Below are 23,659 nucleotides of genomic sequence, written 5' to 3'. Positions count from 1 at the left end.
GAATCGGGATGACGCGTAGGGACCGGAAATCGATTTCTGACGCCATTTTTAAATCCAAAATGGCGGCTTTCGGTAGAAAACAACTGGGAAATACGGTAAAACCCACACAATATGAGTATTTTTGGAATAGGGATGACGGGTAGGGTTTGTAAAGCGATGTCTGACGCCATTTTGAAATCCAAGATGGCGGCTTCCGGTTGGAGAAAAACTGGGAAATACTGTCAAATACCCCACAATATGGGTATTTTTGAAATCGGGATGACGCGTAAGGACCGGAAATCGATGTCGACGCCATTTTTAAATCCAAAATGGCGGCTTTCGGTAAGAGAACAGCTGGGAAATACGGTAAAACCCCCACAATAAGAGTATTTTTGGAATAGGGATGACGGGTAGGGTTTGAAAAGCGATGTCTGACGCCATTTTGAAATCCAAGATGGCGGCTTCCGGTTGGAGAAAAACTGGGAAATAATGTCAAATACCCCACAATATGAGTATTTTTGAAATCGGGATGACGCGTAGGGACCGAAAATCGATGTGTCTGATGCCATTTTTAAATCCAAAATGGCGGCTTTCGGTAAGAGAACAGCTGGGAAATACGGTAAAACCCCCACAATATGAGTATTTTTGGAATAGGGATGACAGGTAGGGTTTGGAAAGCGATGTCTGACGCCATTTTGAAATCCAAGATGGCGGCTTCCGGTTGGAGAAAAACTGGGAAATACTGTCAAATACCCCACAATATTGGTATTTTTGAAATCGGGATGACGTGTAGCGACCGTAAATCGAAGGAAGTCTTCTGGGTCGTTTTCTATACATCATCTACACTTCCGACATTCCTCCCCTCGGAGACGGAGACACTTTTGCTGATTATGCTACCACGTGGAAAATCAAAATCAATGCCACTAAAACTCAAACAATTGTGTTCCTCCATCGGCAATCGCCCAAACTAAAATCGGCTCCCTCTTGTACTGTAATTATGGATAGCACAAGGGTTGAGTGGTCCGCCGAAGTAACCTATCTCGGGATTTTGTTTGATGAAAAGCTCCTTTTCTGGTCCCATGTAGAAAAAAACGTAGGCAAGTGTTCTCCCTGGGTTAGGAGTCTGTATCCGCTGATTTGCCGTAGATATCACCTCTCAACACGGAACCAAATTTTGTTCATTTAAGTTAAAAATATGTATGTTTTTAAATAAAAATATGAATTGTTCAAAGTAAATTAAAAACATGTTTTCAACAAAAATATGTATCATTAAATCAAATTCCAAAGCATGTTTATTTCAACAATACATAATCTGGGTAATCAATTTTTAGCGTGTCCTTTTTTTCCTTCTTGTTTACATTCGACAAACTTAACCGAAAACGGCCTGCAAGCGGCGAAACCGAAGTAGAGGGTCTGGAAACCCACGCAAGCAAGTGTTCCAAGCTCGACAAAACCGGTGGAACCTCACAATATTAACATCAATCCGTCGTTTCTGATGCCGATCCCCATATCATCCTCACCCCCTCCCGACGTCGAAGGAAAAACAGATCATCCCCGAACACCAAACTTAGAAAGAGGCCGGTATGAGGATCAGTGTCAGAAACAACAAAACGACGCTAATACCACAAAGTTTCACTGATTTTACTGAATTGGAACCTCCGGACACTCACCCCGACGGGTCTCCGCATCTCGGACCAGGATCTTAACATCCACAGCCCACCTTTAATCACACCCGTAAAAGAGCAGGAGTTTAGATGCCCTGTCTGCAGATTGTTTTTTTTTTCATCTCTTTGCAATCCATTTTTTTGCTTTATCCTACAAACATTCAAATGCTAATATAATTTAAAATTAAGTATGTTTCTTTCAAACATAAGAAGCGTGTTTAAAATAAAAATATTTATTTTTGTTCGCATAGCTGTCAAACCAAACAAAAATATTCACGTTTATTTTCAACACGAATATTTTTAAAATAAACGTAACATTATTTTTATTTTAAACATTAATATCACATGACTTCCAACATGGAATACGTTTGAAATAAACCTTGTTTATTTTTGTGGCCAGAACAAACTGAGTTTACGTTTAAATTTACCTCAACTATTATTGTTCCAACGATACATTTTTCTGCGTGAAGGGTGAACAAACTGGCCGTCTACAAACAAATCATAGCACCTGCGATCTTTAACCCAGCTCCGGTGTGGGAATCATGTGCTCAAACTCACAGGAACAAAATCCAAATAGCTCATAACAGAACCTTGAGGATGATCCTTGATCGTCGAATCGAAACTAGAATTTCAGACCTCCACCTAGAAGCGAAAATTCTCAAAATTGATCCAAGAATTGATGAAATTAAGACTAGATTTGTGAAGAAATGTATTGTAAATGGGTATTTTTCTCTAATCGGAAGTCGCCATCCTGGATTTCAAAATGGCGTCAGACATTGATTTCTGGTCAATACCCGTCATCCCACTTCTAAAAATACCCATATTGTGGGGTATTGACAGTATTCCCCTGTTTTTCTCTAACCGGAAGTCGCCATCTTGGATTTCAAAATGGCGTCACTCATTGATTTCTAGTCCCTACACGTCATCACAATTCCACAAATAAAAAAAAAGTGGGGTATTGACAGTATTTCCCTGTTTTTCTCTAACAGGAAGTCACCATCTTGGATTTCAAAACGGCATCAAACATTGATTTCCGGTCCCTACACGTCATACCAATTCTAAAAATATCCATATTGTGGGGTATTTCACAATTTTTCTAAGTTTTCTCTAACGGGAAGCAACCATCTTGGATTTCAAAATGGCATCAGACATCGAATTCCGGTCCCTACCCGTCATCCCAATTCTAAAAATACCCAGATTGTGGAGTATTTACAGTATTTCTCTATTTTTCTCTAACCGGAAGTCGCCATCTTGGATTTAAAAATGGCGTCACTCATTGATTTCCGGTTCCTACACGTAATCCCGATTCCAAAAATACCCATATTGTGGGGATTTCACAGTTTTTTCGAGTTTTTCTCTAACCGGAAGCCACCAACTTGGATTTCAAAATGGCGTCAGACATCGATTACCGATCCCCACATGTCATCCCGATTCCAAAAATACCCATATTGTGGGGTATTGACAGTATTCCCCTGTTTTTCTCTAACCGGAAGTAGCCATCTTGGATTTCAAAATGGCGTAACTCATTGATTTCTTGTCCCTACACGTCATCACAATTCCAAAAATACCCATATTGTGGGGTATTGCCAGTATTTCCCTGTTTTTCTCTAACCGGAAGTCACGATCTTGGATTTCAAAACGGCATCAAAGATTGATTTTCGGTCCCTACACATCATACCAATTCTAAAAATATCTATATTGTGGGGTATTTGACAATTTTTCCCAGTTTTCTCTAACCGGAAGCAACAATCTTGGATTTCAAAATGGCGTCAGACATCGATTTCCGGTCCCTACCCGTCATCGCGATTCCAAAAATACCCATATTGTGGAGGATTGACAGAATTTCCCTGTTTTTCTCTAACCGGAAGTCGCCATCTTGGATTTCAAAATGGCATCAGACATCGAATTCCGGTCCCTACCCGTCATCCCCATTCCAAAAATACCCATATTGTGGGGTATTGACAGTATTTCCAAAGATGAATACTAAGATGAAACTGTCGGAAGAAAACCTTTCTATTTTAGTGTCCTCTTACACGGTCCCTTTCATCCAATGAATATCCCCCGTATTCAAGGTAATTTTGTGGTTTTGCTGCGCCCTCGGTAGAGATGAAATTTTTCGCTCATTTTTATCAAAACAATCACACCAAAATCAGAGATGTCCCATTTTTTAATTACTCGATTAACAACTAATCGATTATTTTTTGTTCGCTGTGCTGCCATTTTTCCACCAATGAGAGTGCTGCAGATGTTTGAAACGATCCTCTGGAGATATTAATGCTTATATCGACATGATATAACCGATTACAAATATTTTACTTTTCGGTTCGTTAATCGATTAATCGATTATTCGCATGAAAATCAGCCATCACTAGATGAATGTGTAACGTCATTTCAAATATAAGGACCGTACATAAATAATTATACGCTTTTAAAGGGACCGGGGCTAATCACAAATTACGTCCCCACGGTAACTGAAATAAACACGAGTGTTCACCGGTTGGTATTTCCCTGTTTTTCTCTAATCGGAAGTCGCCATCTGGGATTTCAAAATGGCGTCACTCATTGATTTCTGGTCCCTACCCGTCATCCCAATTCTAAAAATACCCATATTGTGGGGTATTTACAGTATTTCTCTGTTTTTCTCTAACCGGAAGTCGCCATCTTGGATTTAAAAATGGTGTCAGACATTGATTTCTGGTTCCTAAACGTAATCTCGATTCCAAAAATACCCATATTGTGGGGATTTCACAGTATTTTCCAGTTTTTCTCTAACCGAAAGTCGCCATCTTAGATTTTGAAATTGTGGGGTCATAAATTGTTGGTATGGGTAAGATGTTTTGAGATAATTTTAAAATAATTATATAAAATGTAAAAAAAAATCTGGCACCACTTGCAGTCCGTAAAATAGCAACCCGAAAACACAACCGCTACACAACCTTGGTTCGGTTTTGTGTTTTTCATTTTTTACATACCAAACTCGTTTACCGGTAAACGAAAACCAAACAGAAACCGGGGTGTCGTGTAAACGAAATACGCGTTGGTTTACAAGCTTCGATGTAAACACAACCAGCATCGAAACCAAACACGGTGTGTAGCAGTCGACAACACGTGTTGTGCTTTGGTGAACCGCACCGGTACGCAACCAGTTTTTCCCCAACTCTGGACTCTAGTTGAATTACCGGCCGGGCGTATGGCTATATGCAGGAAATGGGTGTTCAAGAAGAAGGAAGATAGCACTGGGAACATCAGCAAGTTCAAAGCCCGACTAGTCGCACAGGGTTCCTCTTAGCAATTTGGTGTTGACTACGATGCCGTATTTGCTCCAGTCGCCACTCAAACCACACTGAAAACCCTGTTGACAGTTGCTGGCAAGAAACAGATGAAAGTTCGCCATCTTGACGTCAAAAGTGCATATTTTCATGGCCAACTGAAGGAGGAGCTGTACATGCAGCAACCCAAAGGATTCGTGCGCAGTGGTGAAGAAAAGCTGGTTTGCCGACTCCAAAGGAGCTTGTACGGATTGAAGCAAGGTGCAAAGGTGTGGAACGAAACAATTTGTGCCATTCTTGGTGAAATCAACGGCGCCGGTGGTGTAGTGGTAAGCGTGATTACCTCTCACCCCAGCAGGCCTGGGTTCAATACCAGTCAGCGCCGCCGGGATGTTCTGAGGCATAACATCTCTGATCACGCCTTCCTTCGGATGGGAAGTAAAGCCGTTGGTCCCCGGTTCATGAGTTGATGGGTCGATAGGTAGGGTCCAGGTGTGGGAGCTGCCTTCCTGGCACGTCGGTAGCATTGGTGCTCAGCACGGAAAACAAGATCGACGGAAAAAACAAACCAAAGGAAAAAAAAAAAAAAAATCTTGGAGAAATCGGATTTAAGCAATCACGGGCTGATCCTTGCCTGTTCACTAAATGTGTTTCCGGAAAGCTGATTTACCTGTTGATCTACGTCGATGATATAATCGTTGCGAGTGAAATTGAGGAGGAGATCGATCATGTCGAGCGTGACCTGAAGAAGAAAGTGAAATTGTCGTCGCTTGGAGAGATCAGCTACTTTCTGGGAATTCGTGTGAGCCGAGATGATGAAGGGTTCTTTGCGCTGAACCAGCAAAGTTATATTTCGAAAAGTGCCTGTCGTTTTGGGTTGGATCGTGCGAAAGGATCAAAAATTCCGTTAGATGTGGGGTATTACCGAAGCCGTGAAGGAAGCAAAGCATTACCCGACAATAAACACTACCATTACTTGATTGGAGCGTTGCTTTACGTGGCCGTCAACACTCGCCCAGATGTGTCGGCCAGCGTGTCGATTCTTAGTCGAAGAATAAGCGAACCGACTGAAGTGGATTGGTTGGAGTTAAAGAGGGTGGTCCGATACCTCGTGAAAACGATCGACTATAAGCTCAAGCTGTCATGCAACATCGATGAACCCTTCAAGCTAGTTGGATACAGTGACGCTGACTGGAGTAGTGACACCGCAGACCGTAAATCCAATACGGGTTATGTGTTCCAACTCGGCAGTGCAACTATTTGCTGGGCAAGCAGCAAGCAAACTAGCGTGTCATTGTCCAGCATGGAAGTGTTACCGATCCACTTGAAATCGGAACAATAGATGTTCATCTGACTGAATTTCTAGATTTTATTAACATTATTTCCTAGTAAATAACTTTTGCTGGCTCTCATTGAAAACTGCGAGTAGTTTATTAATTATAATACAAAAATCTAGCATTGTTAACTTGAATTTAAAAATAGTTTTACTATCGAGCCACCGCCTGAAAGCAAGTGGTATAAAAGCCTTTGTTGGAGTAAACGCTGTAAATGGGCAATTGGTACCGCCACATCAACACTGGATCCGGGAGGAAAAAGGAAAGGATGATGGGAGAAAAGGAAAAGGATGGAAGATGGAGGGCTTGGATAGCAGATTACCGAGGGAGCGATCGTCACTCAAGTCGGGACTAGGAAACAAACCAGAAGTTAATTAAAACCCTCGCATTAAAAGGTTAGGTCGATACGGTGTAGTGAAGCTCCGAGGAGCAACATAGTGAGTTGGTGATAAGATTACCCTAAGGAGTAATCAGGTGATTAAGCCCGAACACAGAAAAGTTCGCGATTGTGAGGTCCGTTTTGTACCACGCTACACGGTACAAAGTCGAGTAAATTACCGTTTGATTCACTTCACCATTCTGTTGCACGCTACGCTGTTTCCCAGCGTGCCAGCAGGTGAATTTCATCCCGAGCACCTCAGCTTGCGATCTACCGCTAACGATCCGCAAAGCTGATTCGACCGACTCCACTGTACGTGGAACCCACGTGGCAGAGTCCACTAGGATACGGCACACATCTCCACTGACGTTGCCGTCGTTCGTTCACCCCTCGAGATCGGCAGCACCATTAGGTAATTTCGACGAAACCACCACGAAGCAGAAAGGTACGTGTCATCCCTCCTTCCAATTCCCACCGTCAACGGGGCCCCAGCGCTACAGTGCAGCAAGAAATAGGCTTTAATATATGTAATTCAAACTAAAAAACACTTTCCAATTACTTATCTTTTTGATCGAAAGAGCCAGCATGTTCGGCAGATGAGGGTTTATTGTCCGCTAGTTATTTCATTTCGGCACAGCAGGTAAGTGACCGGTTGTTCCTCCAATTTCGAATCCTAACCCAGGTCCTTGGTTGCCACCGGTGAGTAGCTCTGTTCCGCCGAGCTCTACGGGCTACTCGGTTCCGTTTGCTGGGTACAATTTTCCAGTTTTTCAAGCAGCTCCGCCTTCGCGCAGAACCATTCCCGTGTCACAATGGAGTATTGAAAAGTACTCGGGCACAGATCAGGGAATGAAATTAAACGAATTTCTAGGTTTAGTGGATCAGCTCTCGCTTTCCGAAAAAGTGTCGGAAGGGGAGCTTTTCGACTCGGCCTTCCATCTCTTCACGGGACCGGCAGCTAATTGGTACATGTCTATGCGCTCTAGCGGTCGGTTGGTGAACTGGCAACACTTGGTTTACGAGCTCCGAAAAACTTTTGTACATCCTGAACTCGATACGTTGGTGCGCTCTCGTATTTACCAGCGACGCCAGCAGCGAAACGAAACGTTTCAAGAGTATTATTTTGACATGGACAAAATGTTTCGCTCCATGATTTTTCAAATGGATGATCGAGAGAAGCTCGATATCGTTCGTCGTAATCTGAGGACAGATTATAAAAAAGCTTTGTTATGGAAGCCAGTTCAGGATCTCCCTCAATTGATCGAGGCAGGTCACCTTATCGATGCTTCTAACTTTTCTATGTACCAAAAGGTGTTTGGTACCGAGAAAACCGTCAACGTTGTCACTCAAAAGAACCCCCCAATCAAAGCCCCCTGAATAATCGCCAACAGCCGCGGAACACGGGTCAAGCTGAGTCTTGGAAATCCCAGAAACAGAAACCAAATCCTTCCCAGCCGGAAAAGCCGAACTTTAATAAAGGTAACGAGTACCGGAAACCTCAAACTGATCTAAAAAACACAAAACCCGCAGACCCCCAAGAAGGTCCATCTAAGCCACAACGTACACTTGACTATCTAGTTGCGGGGTTTAAACCACCTTCGGCTGATGTATGTTTGAACTGTCGACAGCCCGATCATCAGATCGACCGATGCCGTTCACTAAAGGGGCTTATTTGTTTCGTGTGTGGTTTCAAGGGATTCGATTCTCAGCACTGTCCGTATTGTCGAAAAAACGGATTACAGACGATCGAAAATCGCCGATCGTCCGAGAAGTCTGCGTAAACTCTCCGCTTATACTACATAGTTCGGAATTTTGGGAACCGGGGATTGAAGATTATCAAACCGAAGCCCCTTCCCAACTCCTACAGATAACCCTCCCGGACTTTAGCGATAACCGCCCTTACGCGTGGGTGAATATTAATAGCATTCGAATCAAAGGTTTGCTGGATTCAGGAAGCAACCGTACCATTATTAGTCATAATCTTTTCCTTCAACTAAGGGGAATAAAGTTGAAAAATCCCAGTGAAAAATTGGAGTTAAGATCAGCCGATGGAGGGCTACTCAATATTGTTGGGCAAATTTATATTCCTTTCACCTTTGATGGGAAAGTTAAAATCGTCCCAACCTTAGTGGTAGAAGGTCTACTAGTGGATTGTCTTTTGGGTATGACCTTTTGGTCTCGTTTCAATATCTATCCAAAGATCGAAGAATGCGCGCTCACTCAAGGAGAAGTTACGGTAGGAGCTAAACCCAGCTTGGTGCTGACCCCCGAAGAAAGTCGAAGATTAGACGAGGTGAAAAAACGGTTTAAGGTAGCCGTACCAAATCGCGTATCAATCACTCACCTGACCAAGCATACAATCGAAATACATGAGGATTGGAAATCACGCCCCCCCATACGTCAATATCCGTATACAATGTCCCCAAAGGTCCGGGAAAAAGTCGCAGAAGAACTCGACCGCATGATAGCCGCAGGAATTATCGAACGCTGCCACTCCGATTGGTCACTGAACGTGGTACCAGTAATTAAACCCACAGGCAAGGTGCGACTGTGTCTAGACGCTCGGAAAATTAATGAACGAACTGTCAGGGACGCCTATCCTTTGCCTCACCCGGGGCGAATTCTTAGCCAGTTACCTAAGGCTAGGTACTTAAGCACGCTTGACCTGTCCGAAGCATTCCTACAGATTCCTCTAGACAAACCATCTCGACGATATACAGCGTTTAGTATACAGGGAAAAGGCATGTTCCAATTCACCAGGTTGCCGTTCGGCCTGGTGAACAGTCCAGCCACACTGGCTCGGCTAATGGACCAGGTATTAGGCCATGGTGAATTGGAACCGTTTGTATTTGTTTATCTGGACGATATCGTCCTAGTTAGCGAGTCGTTTGAAGAACACCTAAGGCTACTTCGTGAAGTGGCCGATCGGCTTACCAAAGCCAACTTAGCCATAAATCTCGAGAAGTCAAAATTCGGAGTTAATGAACTGCCATTCCTAGGATACCTCCTCTCTACTGACGGATTACGAGCCAATCCAGAAAAGGTCCGTGCTGTCGTGGAGTACGAGAGACCGAATACTCTGACAAAATTGCGTAGGTTCCTAGGAATGGCAAACTATTACCGCCGTTTCATTAATGATTTCAGTGGACTAACGGCTTCATTATCAGATCTGCTAAAATCCAAGAGCAAAATCCTGCCTTGGAATGATGAGGCGGAAGAATCCTTTTGTGTAATAAAGGAACGGCTCATCAGTTCGCCCATTTTGGCAAGCCCGGATTTTACCCTAGAGTTTTCAATTCAGACGGACGCCAGTGACGTAGCCGTAGCGGGGGTACTGACGCAGGTTCAACAGGGGCATGAAAGGGCAATAGCTTTCTTCTCGCACAAGCTGACGACTCCGGAAAGAAACTACCACGCTTGCGAGAAGGAAACGTTGGCTGCCCTCATGTCCATCGAAGCCTTCCGTGGGTACATTGAAGGAAGTCACTTCACTCTTATAACAGATTCTTCAGCGTTGACCCATATACTTCGCACAAAATGGAAGACTTCGTCCCGTTGTAGCAGATGGAGTTTGACACTGCAACAATACGATATGACGATTGTCCATCGGAAAGGTAAAGACAACGTTGTTCCGGATGCATTGTCACGTTGCACAGTGGCCGGAGGCCGGACGAAACCCAAATTTTTTTTTTTGTTATTTTGAGTATTTTATAATTTTCCAAGCTTTCTTACACTTTGAATAACGTTGTCGCAAAGTTTCATGACTATTGGATGTTATTTTGAATTTTGACAGCACTTTGAAGGCTGCGGTGTCAACAAATTTTAATGATTTTTGGTTCAAAAACTACATTTTTAAGGCTCACTTCAAATGGCTGTTACTCTTCCAATTTTAAACCGATTTGAGCACAACAAGTTTCATTTTGAAGTTTGATGGATAAACTTATTGTTCCATTCAAACCCATCCGTTTAGATTACTCTAAACTATGGAAAATGTTGATAATGTATGGTTAGTGGTATGATGAAACCTTATTTTTTTTGCAAATTCGTACTGTACAATCTTCTGAAACAGTCCGAAAAGGTCACATGATATACATTCTATAGGAAATTTCCTCAACTTTTTGAATTTATGCATCCCGACTTGCCCCTAGTTGCCCCAAGGGGTTAAAAACATATTTTAACCCTGTAACACCCAAGCCTGCTTTTTGGCAAGGTACGCTTAAACTGCTGGGACCAAACATATTGAATTTTCTACCAAATGGTGTGCACATGGTTAGAAAGATACATTGTTTATCTATCATTTCCATGAACATTTCAAGATAATCCGATGCAAAACCTTTCTGCTAAGTTATGATGAAAACAAATATTCGATGATTTTCTGAAAAATTATTATTTTTCAGATTTTGTCTGTAAAAAGTAAATTTTAATTTACCAGAATTCGCTCATTAATTCTAGACGCAACTGGCAAAATTTGGTGAAAACCTGTGCTATAGTATGCAAGAAATTAAAAAAAACAAATCTTTTTTTACGAAAACTGCTCTAGACCAGCCGAATTGATCTAGATCAAAAAAAATATGTCAATTGTTCATATTTTCATGAAGGCCTATCGAAAGAAATTATATAGAATCAAATAAAAAATTTGGACATACGAGAGTTAATATAAAATGACCGGTATGGAGGACCATGGTGATTAGAAATTCAGAAGTAAATAGACATGTTACAAAAGGATTGGGAAGGGTATCCATTCAGTTTATATGTTTTTTATCGATTTTTTTTTCAAAAGTGGTTCATTTTGGTTTCAGTTAAGCTAATTTTATTAAGAAAAATAATGGTGTCTTAAAAATACTACTTTCACTCTTAGTCTTTTATAACACTAGCATTATCCTTACTACTTAATCGTCATCTTCATCAAAGATCAACAAATCTTGCACTTCCTTTGGGAAATCACTTTTCGGTTTCGGCTTGTTGTGTCGGAAACTGGATACAACTGGATCTGATGCAACCAACAATCCATGAAAGATGTCAATTATTGTCCGTTCACGGGATCCTTTCCAAGAATGGCTTTCACGCATTCGACGAATCTCCTTGTTCATGCTTTCTTGGGCCTCTTCAGAGAGCATACCGATTGGAATTGAAGATTGGTCGATAATTTCACTTCCATGAATCAGTAATTTATGAACTGTTGTTGGCATGTGATACCAACTATACAGTTTTACGTAGTGGTGAGCTGTTTCCGTCGCGTATGACTTGAATTTTGAAACATCAATGCTCTCACCACTAGAAATCGCTGTTAGTAAAGTCCGAAATCGCAGTATCAAATCCAAATCAATTCCTGTAATCTCCGAAGATACTTGTGCATTGGCGAAGAATCGTCTAGCCGTATTACCATTGTTGCTGGTGCCAAATCCTGAACGCGGTTTGTCGATGTGTAAACCCAGTCTATTGAAGAATTCATCTTGTATGCGCTTTTTGGCACGGTTGAATTGTTCGATATGAGAAGTTTTCACCCATTTGCAGAAACTGAGCCGATAAGCGATATGCAACAGGCACTCAAAACATCTTATCCAGCAATGTAGACTGCTTAGACCCAGATCTAAGAATTGAGTAACAGGCTTTTTAAACATTTTGTCAATTTCGTTGAATTCCGCTGACGTTGATTTACACAAGTAGCATCTTTGGGCGGATGTTGTGTGTGTTACGGCATTGATGGTTTTACCATCTACCATACTCATGATAAGCTCGAATGTGACACTGAATTCTGTGTCGTTAATTGTTAAAACAAACGGGTGCAACTTTGCGATTTCGGTATTCATCCGATCATATTCTTGACGGGTTGTGTCACTAGTTTCCTTAGCTAATTGTATTGAAACTGGTCGACAGTATCGGGTTGACGATGGATAACAGTTTTCCCAAATTACATTTACCCCTTCAACCAATTTCAATGGAACAAGAGATGTCAAGATAACATTAGCGTCTGAGCTACCAGCTTTTTCAAATTTTTGATTGTACTCAGTTAAAGTTGTACCATCCATTCCCCATTTTAGGATAAGACGTAAATCTTTATGACTCCAATTCATATAGTCTGACTCTACAAGATTGATTAATCTTGATGTAGTGTGGTTCAGAAGCTCTTGCAATTCAATTTCGCAATGTACTTCTGAAGAATTGAAATATTGGTTCGAAGGATAACACTTCTTTTTAGCGGCAGTGATTTTGTCATACGATGGGTAGATGTTTTTCGCTGGTTCTCTCACGATATTATAGCTACGCTTTGATAACTTTGCATCGATAAAAATAGCTAATGCTTGTTCATCAGACAACGTTTGTGAAGTGACACCAGTCTTCAGAATGTTTGCAATGTCCCTCTGACCTTCAGACCGCAAAACGACTTCCGTAGCAAACCGCAACTCACCTATGAAAAGTATGAAATAGATATCTTCAAATATTAATATAATGATGGTGGAGTAAAATGAACCTACTAGAGCTACATGTTCGCCGCAAATCTTCAGTTTTGCGACGCTTGACTCGGTTGCAGTTATCGTCAAACTCCTTTGAAGGACGACCACCTTTATTTCTACCTTCCTCTGATGTTGATGAGCTAGGTCCAGAAAGCACAAGAAAATCTTCGAGCCATTCAGCGTTTGCTTTTAAGAAGCGTTCCTTCATCCGTTTTGCGTTGTTCCATCGACGCAAGAACTCTCGATAGAAGATTGAAATATGTTCCTTACATTCTTCATCAATATTTCCAGCATATGTTGCAATGTAGTTAGTAATTGCAGTACGCTTTTCTTCCGAATCCGGTATAGCATAGACCGCTTCCAGTATGTTTTTTCTTTTTAAGAACATTTCTAATTTAATAAAAAACAATCATTAAATGTAAATAATACATTTTTTCAATATAAGATCAATTACCTTTTGGTTTAGAACACATTTTACGACTGCTTGTTTTACTATTTTTTTTTTCAATTCCTGCCGGATAAAGTTCACCGGAAACTTCCAGTATCAAAGTCAACACATTTAAACTTTTTAAACTACTCTGGTATTCGGTTGACGTTTGAACAAGCTTCTAGGAACATCCGCATTTTACATAAGAGCAGCACAGTACTTTCTTATGAAATATTTCAGTGTCATACTGAATACCCGAGTAAAACATCTGAAAGAATGTAAATTTTAGTTTATATTGAATATGGAAACAAAGTCCAAATATCGTGTAACGCGAAACATTTAATTTGGTATGGGACGATCCACAAATGACGTAGCATTTTAGAGGGGAGGGGGTTTCAGAAGTTGTGACCAGCCGTGTATTAGGTATGGAAAAATACGCTACGAGGGGGGAGGGGGGACCTAAAATTGATCAAAAATATGCAACGTCATTTGTGTATCTTCCCTATGGAAACTGAAATGTTTCGCTTTACGTAATGTTTAAACGGCCCCTATATTTGATTATTTAAATTATTACCGGATTCGATGACAAGATAAAATGAACTTAAAAATATCATGTGTTGAAATAACTCAATAAATTATCAGTCATTAAATTTATTCTGATCCGAAAGATTATTTCGCACTTTAGGGGGATTAGTTTGCATTTTTATTGGTTGTTGACTTCAAAAATGAACTCAGCACCCAAAAATTAACATAATATGTCATTTTCAGCCAGTTTCATTGACATTTTAGGTTTCGTCCGACTTTTGTTCGCAGTGCCGCCACTGTGCGTTGTGTTGCTGTCATTTCAACTCACTCTCCCTCGCAGTGGTATGAAGACCTGAAACACAAGGTCGAGACACAATCGGACGACTACGTTGATTTCCGCGTAGACAACGGAGTGTTGTATAAATTCGTGTCCACCTCCGCCGAACCCTATGATCACCACTTTGAATGGAAGAAGGTGGTTGCCCCTGAAGATCGCGAGACCATATTTCGCGAATGTCATGATAATACACTGCATATGGGCTTTGAAAAAACCCTTGCGAGGGTAAAATTAAAATATTATTGGCCTCAAATGGCCAAGGAGGTCAAAGAATACATACAAAACTGCTCTGTTTGTAAGCAGGTGAAAGCTGCCTGCGTTCCGGTCGTCCCTCCTATGGGACAGCAGCGTTTGACCACACATCCATGGCAGATAATTGCCACGGATTATATTGGACCTCTCCCAAGAAGCAAAAAGGGGAACCAACATATTTTGGTTACCCTAGACTTATATAGCAAATGGGTGATGCTTTCTCCTGTTCGAAAGATTGACAAGGGTTCACTTTGCAGCATTCTTAAGGACCAGTGGTTTCTACGTTTTTCCACCCCGGAAATAATCATTTCTGATAATGCTTCTGTATTTTTATCACGGGAATTTAAAAATCTTCTTGAACGGTTCAATATCCGGCATTGGTTAAACTCAAAGTACCACTCGCAGGCTAACCCGGTCGAGAGGGTAAATCGTACCATCAATGCCGCAATACGTACCTATGTTCGCGAAGACCAACGACTATGGGACACTCGCCTGTCCGAAGTAGAAACCATGTTGAATACGTCGGTACATTCTTCAATAGGGTTTACCCCTTTCTTCGTCATTCATGGGCACGAAGCGTTCATTAAAGGCACGGATCATAAATGGTTCGGCACGGAAAATCAACGGCCTCTTATGGAGCAAGAAGAGGCTCGAAAAAAACTATTTGAACGTATATACGAGCTTGTTCAAACAAACCTCCGCAAAGCTCACGAAGCGGGTAAATCACGTTATAATCTCCGGCATAGGCAGTACGCACAATCACTTCAAGTTGGCCAACTAGTATATAGGCGAAATATGAAGCAGTCGAGCGCTGCAGACGCCTACAACGCAAAATATGGACCGCTATACTTGCCTGCTCGAATCAAAGCTCGCATAGGCACTTCCTCTTATGAAATAGAAGATCTGGATGGCAAGAACCTGGGAATTTGGCCGGCTGCTTGCCTTAAACCAGGGTAAGCTCTTGAGGGTCGTATTAAGCCGCGAGTTCGTTCTAAGTTCGAATTCGATGATACTTCGTCGAGAATATTGTGTGGTAATCGATTGTTTGGCTGGCTATCCTCTCTCGCAAAGGTTATGAATTTTCCCGTTGGTGTGTAAAGTTGTCCGTATGAAGAACTTTCCACTACTCCCACGCTTGTTATCTAGCTAGTATATTATAATTTCTCTAAAACGAAGAAGAGATATTTTGAGAAATTAATTTGGTAGAATAATAAATTAAACCGCAACGAAGTGTTGTGCGTTTGTCGTCTCGTCGGGACTATCAAAACAGGTTAAATGACAGTTGCTGGCATAGTCTTTTCCAGCACCGGTTATCCTGTTCTGACATTATTCGATTTCGGCTTACATCCCATACCGTTTTCTCGACGGATCGTTTAGTAAACCAGTTTTAACCGGTAGAAATCGTAGAGATGTATGAGTTCCTCTACAAGTTAAGTAATTAATCACTCATTTCAGGATCGGTTTGTAATTGAAATGATTTGTGGATCTTTTCACTGGAGAGTAGTAAATGATCAATCTTATGTCGCTGGAGACCGGAGTCAATGAGACGCTGATGGTCAGTAGCAGGCCCATCAACATGATGTGTCCTGAAAACTGCGCGGAGTTGAATCAATCAACGTTGATGCCCTATGACCCCGAATAGATTCGGATCACAAGCACTCTCCAGAAAAATATCCTGGCAAGGCAGTATAGCCTTCAATAATAACATAGACACTAGATCCAAGCTGACAGTAGAAAAAGTTTTGTCACTGGCTTAGCATTACGTTAATTTAAGTGAGAGGAATGATTGTCGTATGTATGATGAGAAGTGAATGAAATGGAGGACGCGTCCAATGAACGGGAAGAATGAATGTATCCGTGTGAAAGGTAAATGAGAAATAGGTGTTCCAATCTTGGGACAAGAGCTGGGAGTATGATAACTCGATAGGGTGAGGAAAGTTTGAGTATTATCCCCGATACGGCCAAGGTGAAGTGTGGGTAGAAGGAATGATATTCTATACGAGAGATAACGGTCTGTTTACAACGGGCAATCGCGGTTAAATGAAGGGGTCCGGTCATCCAATATATGTTAATTTCTTACAGGTTCTATGTTTGGTAAATTATGGTCGAAAGTAATTGACGAAAAATTGATTGAACAATTTTTCTACTCACCCGCGAGAATAATTGTTACCGATCCACTTGAAATCGGAACAATAGATGTTCATCTGACTGAATTTCTAGATTTTATTAACATTATTTCCTAGTAAATAACTTTTGCTGGCTCTCATTGAAAACTGCGAGTAGTTTATTAATTATAATACAAAAATCTAGCATTGTTAACTTGAATTTAAAAATAGTTTTACTATCGAGCCACCGCCTGAAAGCAAGTGGTATAAAAGCCTTTGTTGGAGTAAACGCTGTAAATGGGCAATTGGTACCGCCACATCAACACTGGATCCGGGAGGAAAAAGGAAAGGATGATGGGAGAAAAGGAAAAGGATGGAAGATGGAGGGCTTGGATAGCAGATTACCGAGGGAGCGATCGTCACTCAAGTCGGGACTAGGAAACAAACCAGAAGTTAATTAAAACCCTCGCATTAAAAGGTTAGGTCGATACGGTGTAGTGAAGCTCCGAGGAGCAACATAGCAACAATCAATACGAAACTAACGATTTTAAATTGGCTCACCACTTTAGTAGCCTATTGGTCCCAAGCAAACGATTAACGTACCCTATTCTAGTTGAAATTCTATTACTACACTATGTTTGTTTTGATTCGCTATGAAAGTTTGACAGATAACATCAGGGGTGTGTGGATTCATGCAGAACATGCAGGGGTGAGTGAAATAGCTTGGGACTGCTTGGGACCGTTGTTCTGGTACTGAGTGAGCCAAAAATAATAATGATTTTCCTCGGGACCCAGTGGTCTTAGAGTTACCTCTATGAACATAGTGAGTTGGTGATAAGATTACCCTAAGGAGTAATCAGGTGATTAAGCCCGAACACAGAAAAGTTCGCGATTGTGAGGTCCGTTTTGTACCACGCTACACGGTACAAAGTCGAGTAAATTACCGTTTGATTCACTTCACCATTCTGTTGCACGCTACGCTGTTTCCCAGCGTGCCAGCAGGTGAATTTCATCCCGAGCACCTCAGCTTGCGATCTACCGCTAACGATCCGCAAAGCTGATTCGACCGACTCCACTGTACGTGGAACCCACGTGGCAGAGTCCACTAGGATACGGCACACATCTCCACTGACGTTGCCGTCGTTCGTTCACCCCTCGAGATCGGCAGCACCATTAGGTAATTTCGACGAAACCACCACGAAGCAGAAAGGTACGTGTCATCCCTCCTTCCAATTCCCACCGTCAACGGGGCCCCAGCGCTACAGTGCAGCAAGAAATAGGCTTTAATATATGTAATTCAAACTAAAAAACACTTTCCAATTACTTATCTTTTTGATCGAAAGAGCCAGCATGTTCGGCAGATGAGGGTTTATTGTCCGCTAGTTATTTCATTTCGGCACAGCAGGTAAGTGACCGGTTGTTCTGAGTCCTCCCGAGGTCGGTGGCCGACCCTGAGAAATTTGAATTATAAGGTGAGCTAGTAACAAAAGAGGCGTGTGTTGCCCACCCCAGACGACCTCCGTGGCTTGACCAGAGGTTAGGGGATCTTGGACGTAGCCCTTCAGGCTCGTTACTTTCAGAAGCCGAATACATCGCCTTATCTGAGGCCTGCAAAGAACTACTGTGGCTTCGAAAACTGCTCGAAGATTTCTGGATGAAGCAGGATGATCCTACCGTCGTGTTCGAGGACAACATCAGCTGCATCGAATTTGTATCGATAGACCGTACATCAAGGCGCTCAAAGCATATCGATACGCGGATGTTCTTCGCCAAAGATTTGTCGGAGAAAGGTTTGGTGGCCATTCGTTATTGCCCATCCGAATCTATGGTCGCCGATATCTTAACCAAGCATTTGGAATACGTGAAGCAGCAGCAATTCTCAGCGATGATTGGTTTGACCGGAAGCAGCAGCCGCTGAAGATGTCGAGGAGGAGTGTAGAAAATACTACATCTGTCCCCATATCTATAGGTGGCAGCAAGAGAGGCGAGAGCAAGAGAGTAAACCAATATATTTTCATTCCATTGTAAAACGTCCGTGAATAAAGTTAGTACGTATCGTTCGCTTTTAACCATTTATTACGCGGTTACCGAAAAAGTCTTTCCGGTCGATTCCTTGGTTCTTCCGTCGGTAGTTCTCCGCTGCATAACCTGCCCGCTGTGGTTAGTTATTATCCAACAAGCTCCAGCTCGGATAAATTTTTAATATAGGCCCTAATTGAAAGATCTGCCAAATGTTTATTAAGGATCGTATTGATTAACATCGACGTCGACACCATAACAGCCTGACATTCGTGTTCAGGATTTAATCAGAGGATATTACCGGTTGGAGCTTACCACCATCAGGAGTGTAAACCGAGGTGTAAACACAATTTCTCACAGTGTGATATTTTGTCTACAACATCCTAATTCACTAGGTAGTATGACGTGATATTTGCTGTTGTATTTAAATGAAGGAATAAAAGAGATGGTTAAACTTTCTTCACCGTCACCATGCCAGTTGATATTTATGAAATATGGACAGTTTTGGCGTGGTGACATGCACTGGACTGAAATTTACTAATACATTTAGAAAATTATGGTCGAAGAATATTTCAAAAATAAAAAGAAAACTAATTATTTACCCTTTGTAGAACCTTAAACAAATTCTAAATGAGCACATTTGGGCTATTCAAACTAACGGGGTTCTACGGTACATGATTATGAGAATAAATAATTTTTAAATATCAAAAAAATATTTTCTTATTCATTTAAAGTACTGCCCAGCTGGTATAATATCTATTTATCGATGTAAGGTTCTGAACCATTTGGTGGATTATTTTAACTTTTGGTTAAAATTTGACAGATGGAAAGTTATCAATTAACCCTGCTATCCGAGCGTGGTTACTTCTGACAAACAATAAGTTAAATTTTGATAACCGTGGCTGAGTTCTTCTCGAAAACCGGTCGATCAGGGATTTTCGAAAATAACTTTCGAAATGTCACTTTTAACCACGAGTTAAATTTAACTCGGGAAATGGTTCACAGCCTAAGTAAGTTTTTCCAAATTTATGCCAAACGGCAGTTAGCCAAATGACACGGCATTATGCCAAATGGGGTAGAGCCATAAAAACTTACCAGTTTTTGCATTGTTTCTAAATCGAGATTACATGTTTCGTTCATTCCGCTACAAATCATTCCACGGTCGTCTATGCTATTACTGGGACTCACAAAGAGATAATTTTGAGCTAGACGCAAGAAACTTGAGAATCTGAAAAATTCAATATAAATATAAATAAAGGTACACCAACAAACACCGTAAACCGCCTTAATCGTACGCTTTATAAAATTCCAAATTTGTTCTAAAAATATGCTATTTAAATTTAGTATTATTTTCGAAACTAACATTGATTCATATTCAAATGAATGATACTTATATAAGAACCGTTGCGAGCGAAAATGGTACACATGCAGTAGAGTAAATTTTACAGGACACGCTCTTTTTCAAAATTCTCTAACAATAAAATCTATTCATCATATTTTCATTGGCGTAGCAAGAAAATTATATGGAGGGTGTCTAGGGGGGCCTGTTGCATTTGTTTTATTTTGTTAAACTACGGTTAAATATAAACTCGCGAAGATGCTATTCAATCAAATTGCGTAACGGCAACTTGTTTTGGGTATTTTTTTTTAACCAATAATATGACGTTGAGGCTTAATATTATTTTAATGTTGAAACAATAAATTTGATTATATTTATTTCATAACAGCGATTCAGACCTCGATTACTGATTTTGAACAAGCAATGATCGTTTGTTCAGGCTTTTTGTAAAAAAATCACATAGCATCCGGATCTCATAAATTTAAGCATCTCAAACTTATGGATTTTTTTTCCTCTGTTCGGGACCTAACACTACTGCGACCAGTAGATTGATCTATTGTAGTATATCCCGTGTCCTTAGTTTAGTGCATGTCGTATTACTATATCACTATTGAGAAATGATGAAGTTTTCGATTTTTTTACAGTTGCCACTCTTGCATTTATCGCAAGGATCCGACTCTAATTGAAAGGTCCCCCTATTTATACCCTTTGGAGTGTTGAAACACCCTCCAAAGGCGCGCCCCTTTGTCAGTCAAAATTGGATTCCTTAGCAACAAAATTAAGGTATGACATCGATAATGACCATGCATCAGAACCCTAGTCTTAACCATTTCAAACTAGAGAACAACGAATAGAAGATTAGGAATCACATAGATGAAAACAACTAACTCATTTTTTTTTTCCTTGTTTCAAGATCATTCTCGGTAGACAAAGCCGAGTCTTGTCACTATCAACAAAGCATAAAAAGTAACAAGGACTAAGATGCGTTCCTTGGATTACTGAAAATCCTGTTCCCCTAGTTTGAAGTAGTCAGGACTAGGAATCGGTGGTAGATCTTACATCCCGCAACGTACCACGAAAAGGTGATCTACCCACGTTACGGGGCAACTTATGGATACTCTCATAGTTAGCTAATTCCATACATTTGAAACCAAAATTAAATTCTAGCAGTTTGAATTTATATAATTTTATTAAATTGTGTACTAATTTGTGTATAAAATTTAATCTGTGTGCTTTTTACCATGTTGCAATGGTAAAGTGCACACAGAATAAATTTTATACATTTAAGACATAGAAAAGGTTCAAAATATATGTACATGCACAATTCTTAACATTCTGAATGTTAAAAAAAAATTATAAAGTGATATCCCAAACGCATTTAGTTTTCAATATTTTGTAACTAAAATAATATATATCTCTGATACAGATTGTAATGCCTTGTTCAAACTGGAGAGTTATAACATGTTATAACGGTAGTCAAATAATTGCAACACAGATACTATCATCAAGATAGCGCTATAACATGTTATAACTCTGTAGTCTGAACGTACTATAAGTTTAAATTCTTCGAATACAAATGTAATTAAAAGTCAACGAAATAATACAAACCCATACCCATACAATGATTTTCTTTTTTGGTTCAGCTTGCTACGGCAATCAAATGGAAACTAATAAATTGTGTGATCCCTCTCCGCTCATATATCCTCCTATTGAATTCTAGAAACTTCGAAACAAATGTTATCAAGTGATTTGTATTGAAATTCTGAACTTTTCTTTCCACAGTAAATCACGAATAACTTTTTAACGGTTAAAAATGAGGTTAAAGTGTCTTCGGCAAAGTTATTTCCCATATTTTTGCTGCATTTGATTGATAATAGCGCTATGTTTGATACCCACTTTTGATGATTGAATGCAGTGATGTACAACAAAAAACAACATTTTAGAGAATTTGAAAAATTGTAACTAACAAATTGGTCACAGAACATGCCGTAGCAATTTTTTCTCTTATAGTTTTGACCCTTGGTAATCTGCGAAAAATATAAAAGGGTGATAGGGTAACTGATGATGGTTGGACCTATTTAGGCCGGTTTCACACGACGTCAACATTCATGTCGTATTTTTTTTAATGAATTCAACATATAATTATAAAAAATGTGTGATTAGGGGAAAGATCTACCTTTCTAGTTTCTAGTAATAAAATAAAAAGTTAAATATTATGAACAAATGATTTTATAAAACGTTTTTATTCAGCAAAGAATTATGATGTTGGTTGGACCTAAAAAATGATGATGGTTGGACCTATTTTTGCAAATGCTAGTTTAGCCCATATTTGTTCAAAAACTTTGTTTAGAGCTTATTGGTATAATGAAAAAACTCTTTTATACAGTTTTTATGAATTTGCTATTTAAAAAAAATCAAGAAATTTGAGTTTAACTTCGTTTTTAAAAAAGTTCACTTTGCACGCATTAGCTATTCATCGTGGCTCATTTTCTCGGAAATCATTGACCCGATTTGGAAATTTTTTAGCGTCAAACTATAGGTATTGTGGTCCCATTGAAAGCTATTGAATATTTTTGGAATCGGTCAACTGGTTCCGGAGATATGGCCGGAACAAGTTTCAAGGTATATGGAACATGGACCTAATTTTGACATGGAAGGAATAAAACCTATCATGCGACACTTCACATTACTTCCAAATTCGATTACAAGATCAAAAACAAAATTGAGTGCCTTGGACCACATTGGCCACTTCCGGGCATGTCCTGGTTGCCCCCAGGGAATTTAGGGGCTTAAAATGACAGGATATCAGAACTTAATTCCGGTTTTATAGTTCTTTTTCTCCTAGGAGTTAACATTTTATTTCAAGTTAATTCACACACAGAAGGTGTATGAGAAGTGCTTAATGTAAATTCATATTAACAGATTCTTTCGGCGCTTTCGTGGTAGTTCGGAAATCGGTGGTAACCCTTTCAGCCAACCTGACGATGGAATTCCTCCTTTAAAATTACTAGTGACGCAAGGTCTTTAGCAGCTTCCAAGATCTTATTGGTCGTCTTGGGACTGCCAGAAGCAGCGCGCATACAAACCCAATCCGCTAGCTGGTTCTCCAAATCAACACTCAACACTATTTCCCTTCCATATTTCTTGCCGTGGCTTCCCTTAATTTTTGCGTGCAGCGTCGTTTTCGGAATATTGTACCTTTTCTGTGACTGATACGCGGTAAGCGATTTATTTCTTACTAAAAAAACAGCCTCTTGAAGATTTTCGACCGTATAACTCTTTTCTTTAGCCATTTTTTCAATCGAAGAAACTGATCACTCGGCCAAAACGAAATCGAATTTCAAATCAGCTGCGCATGAAGGACGTAGACAAACCAAAGCGCACCTAGCGGCCGTCTTAGGAAACACATAGGTCCAACCATCATCATGCGTAGGTGATCATATTTATCTATTCGAATTTTGTCAATTATTCAAACATTTGAGTGAAACCAATGGATAAATGGCATACTAACGTGTTGTTTACACCTTAAAGCAGTATTTTACTACATGAAAATAAAAATAAATGTAAAAAATATT

At 40.3% G+C, this 23,659-nt stretch overlaps 1 protein-coding gene across 1 annotated transcript in view; it reads right to left on the bottom strand.

The window, feature by feature from the left end:
- ppk29 (pickpocket 29) overlaps nt 1–23,659 on the bottom strand; it is a 68,610-nt gene that overhangs the window by 19,330 nt on the left and 25,621 nt on the right. The window contains exon 3 of the mRNA XM_065236189.1: nt 19,841–19,973. Coding sequence (XP_065092261.1) covers nt 19,841–19,973 — 133 coding nt within the window. The remainder of the gene's footprint in view (nt 1–19,840; nt 19,974–23,659) is intronic.

The sequence above is a fragment of the Ochlerotatus camptorhynchus genome, unplaced genomic scaffold (genome assembly GCF_037179485.1).
Source record: "Ochlerotatus camptorhynchus isolate MF236.1 unplaced genomic scaffold, CSIRO-AGI_Acam_v1.1 ptg000531l, whole genome shotgun sequence".
NCBI classification, from domain to species: domain Eukaryota; kingdom Metazoa; phylum Arthropoda; class Insecta; order Diptera; family Culicidae; genus Ochlerotatus; species Ochlerotatus camptorhynchus.
This window is presented reverse-complemented; position numbering and strand designations above follow the sequence as displayed.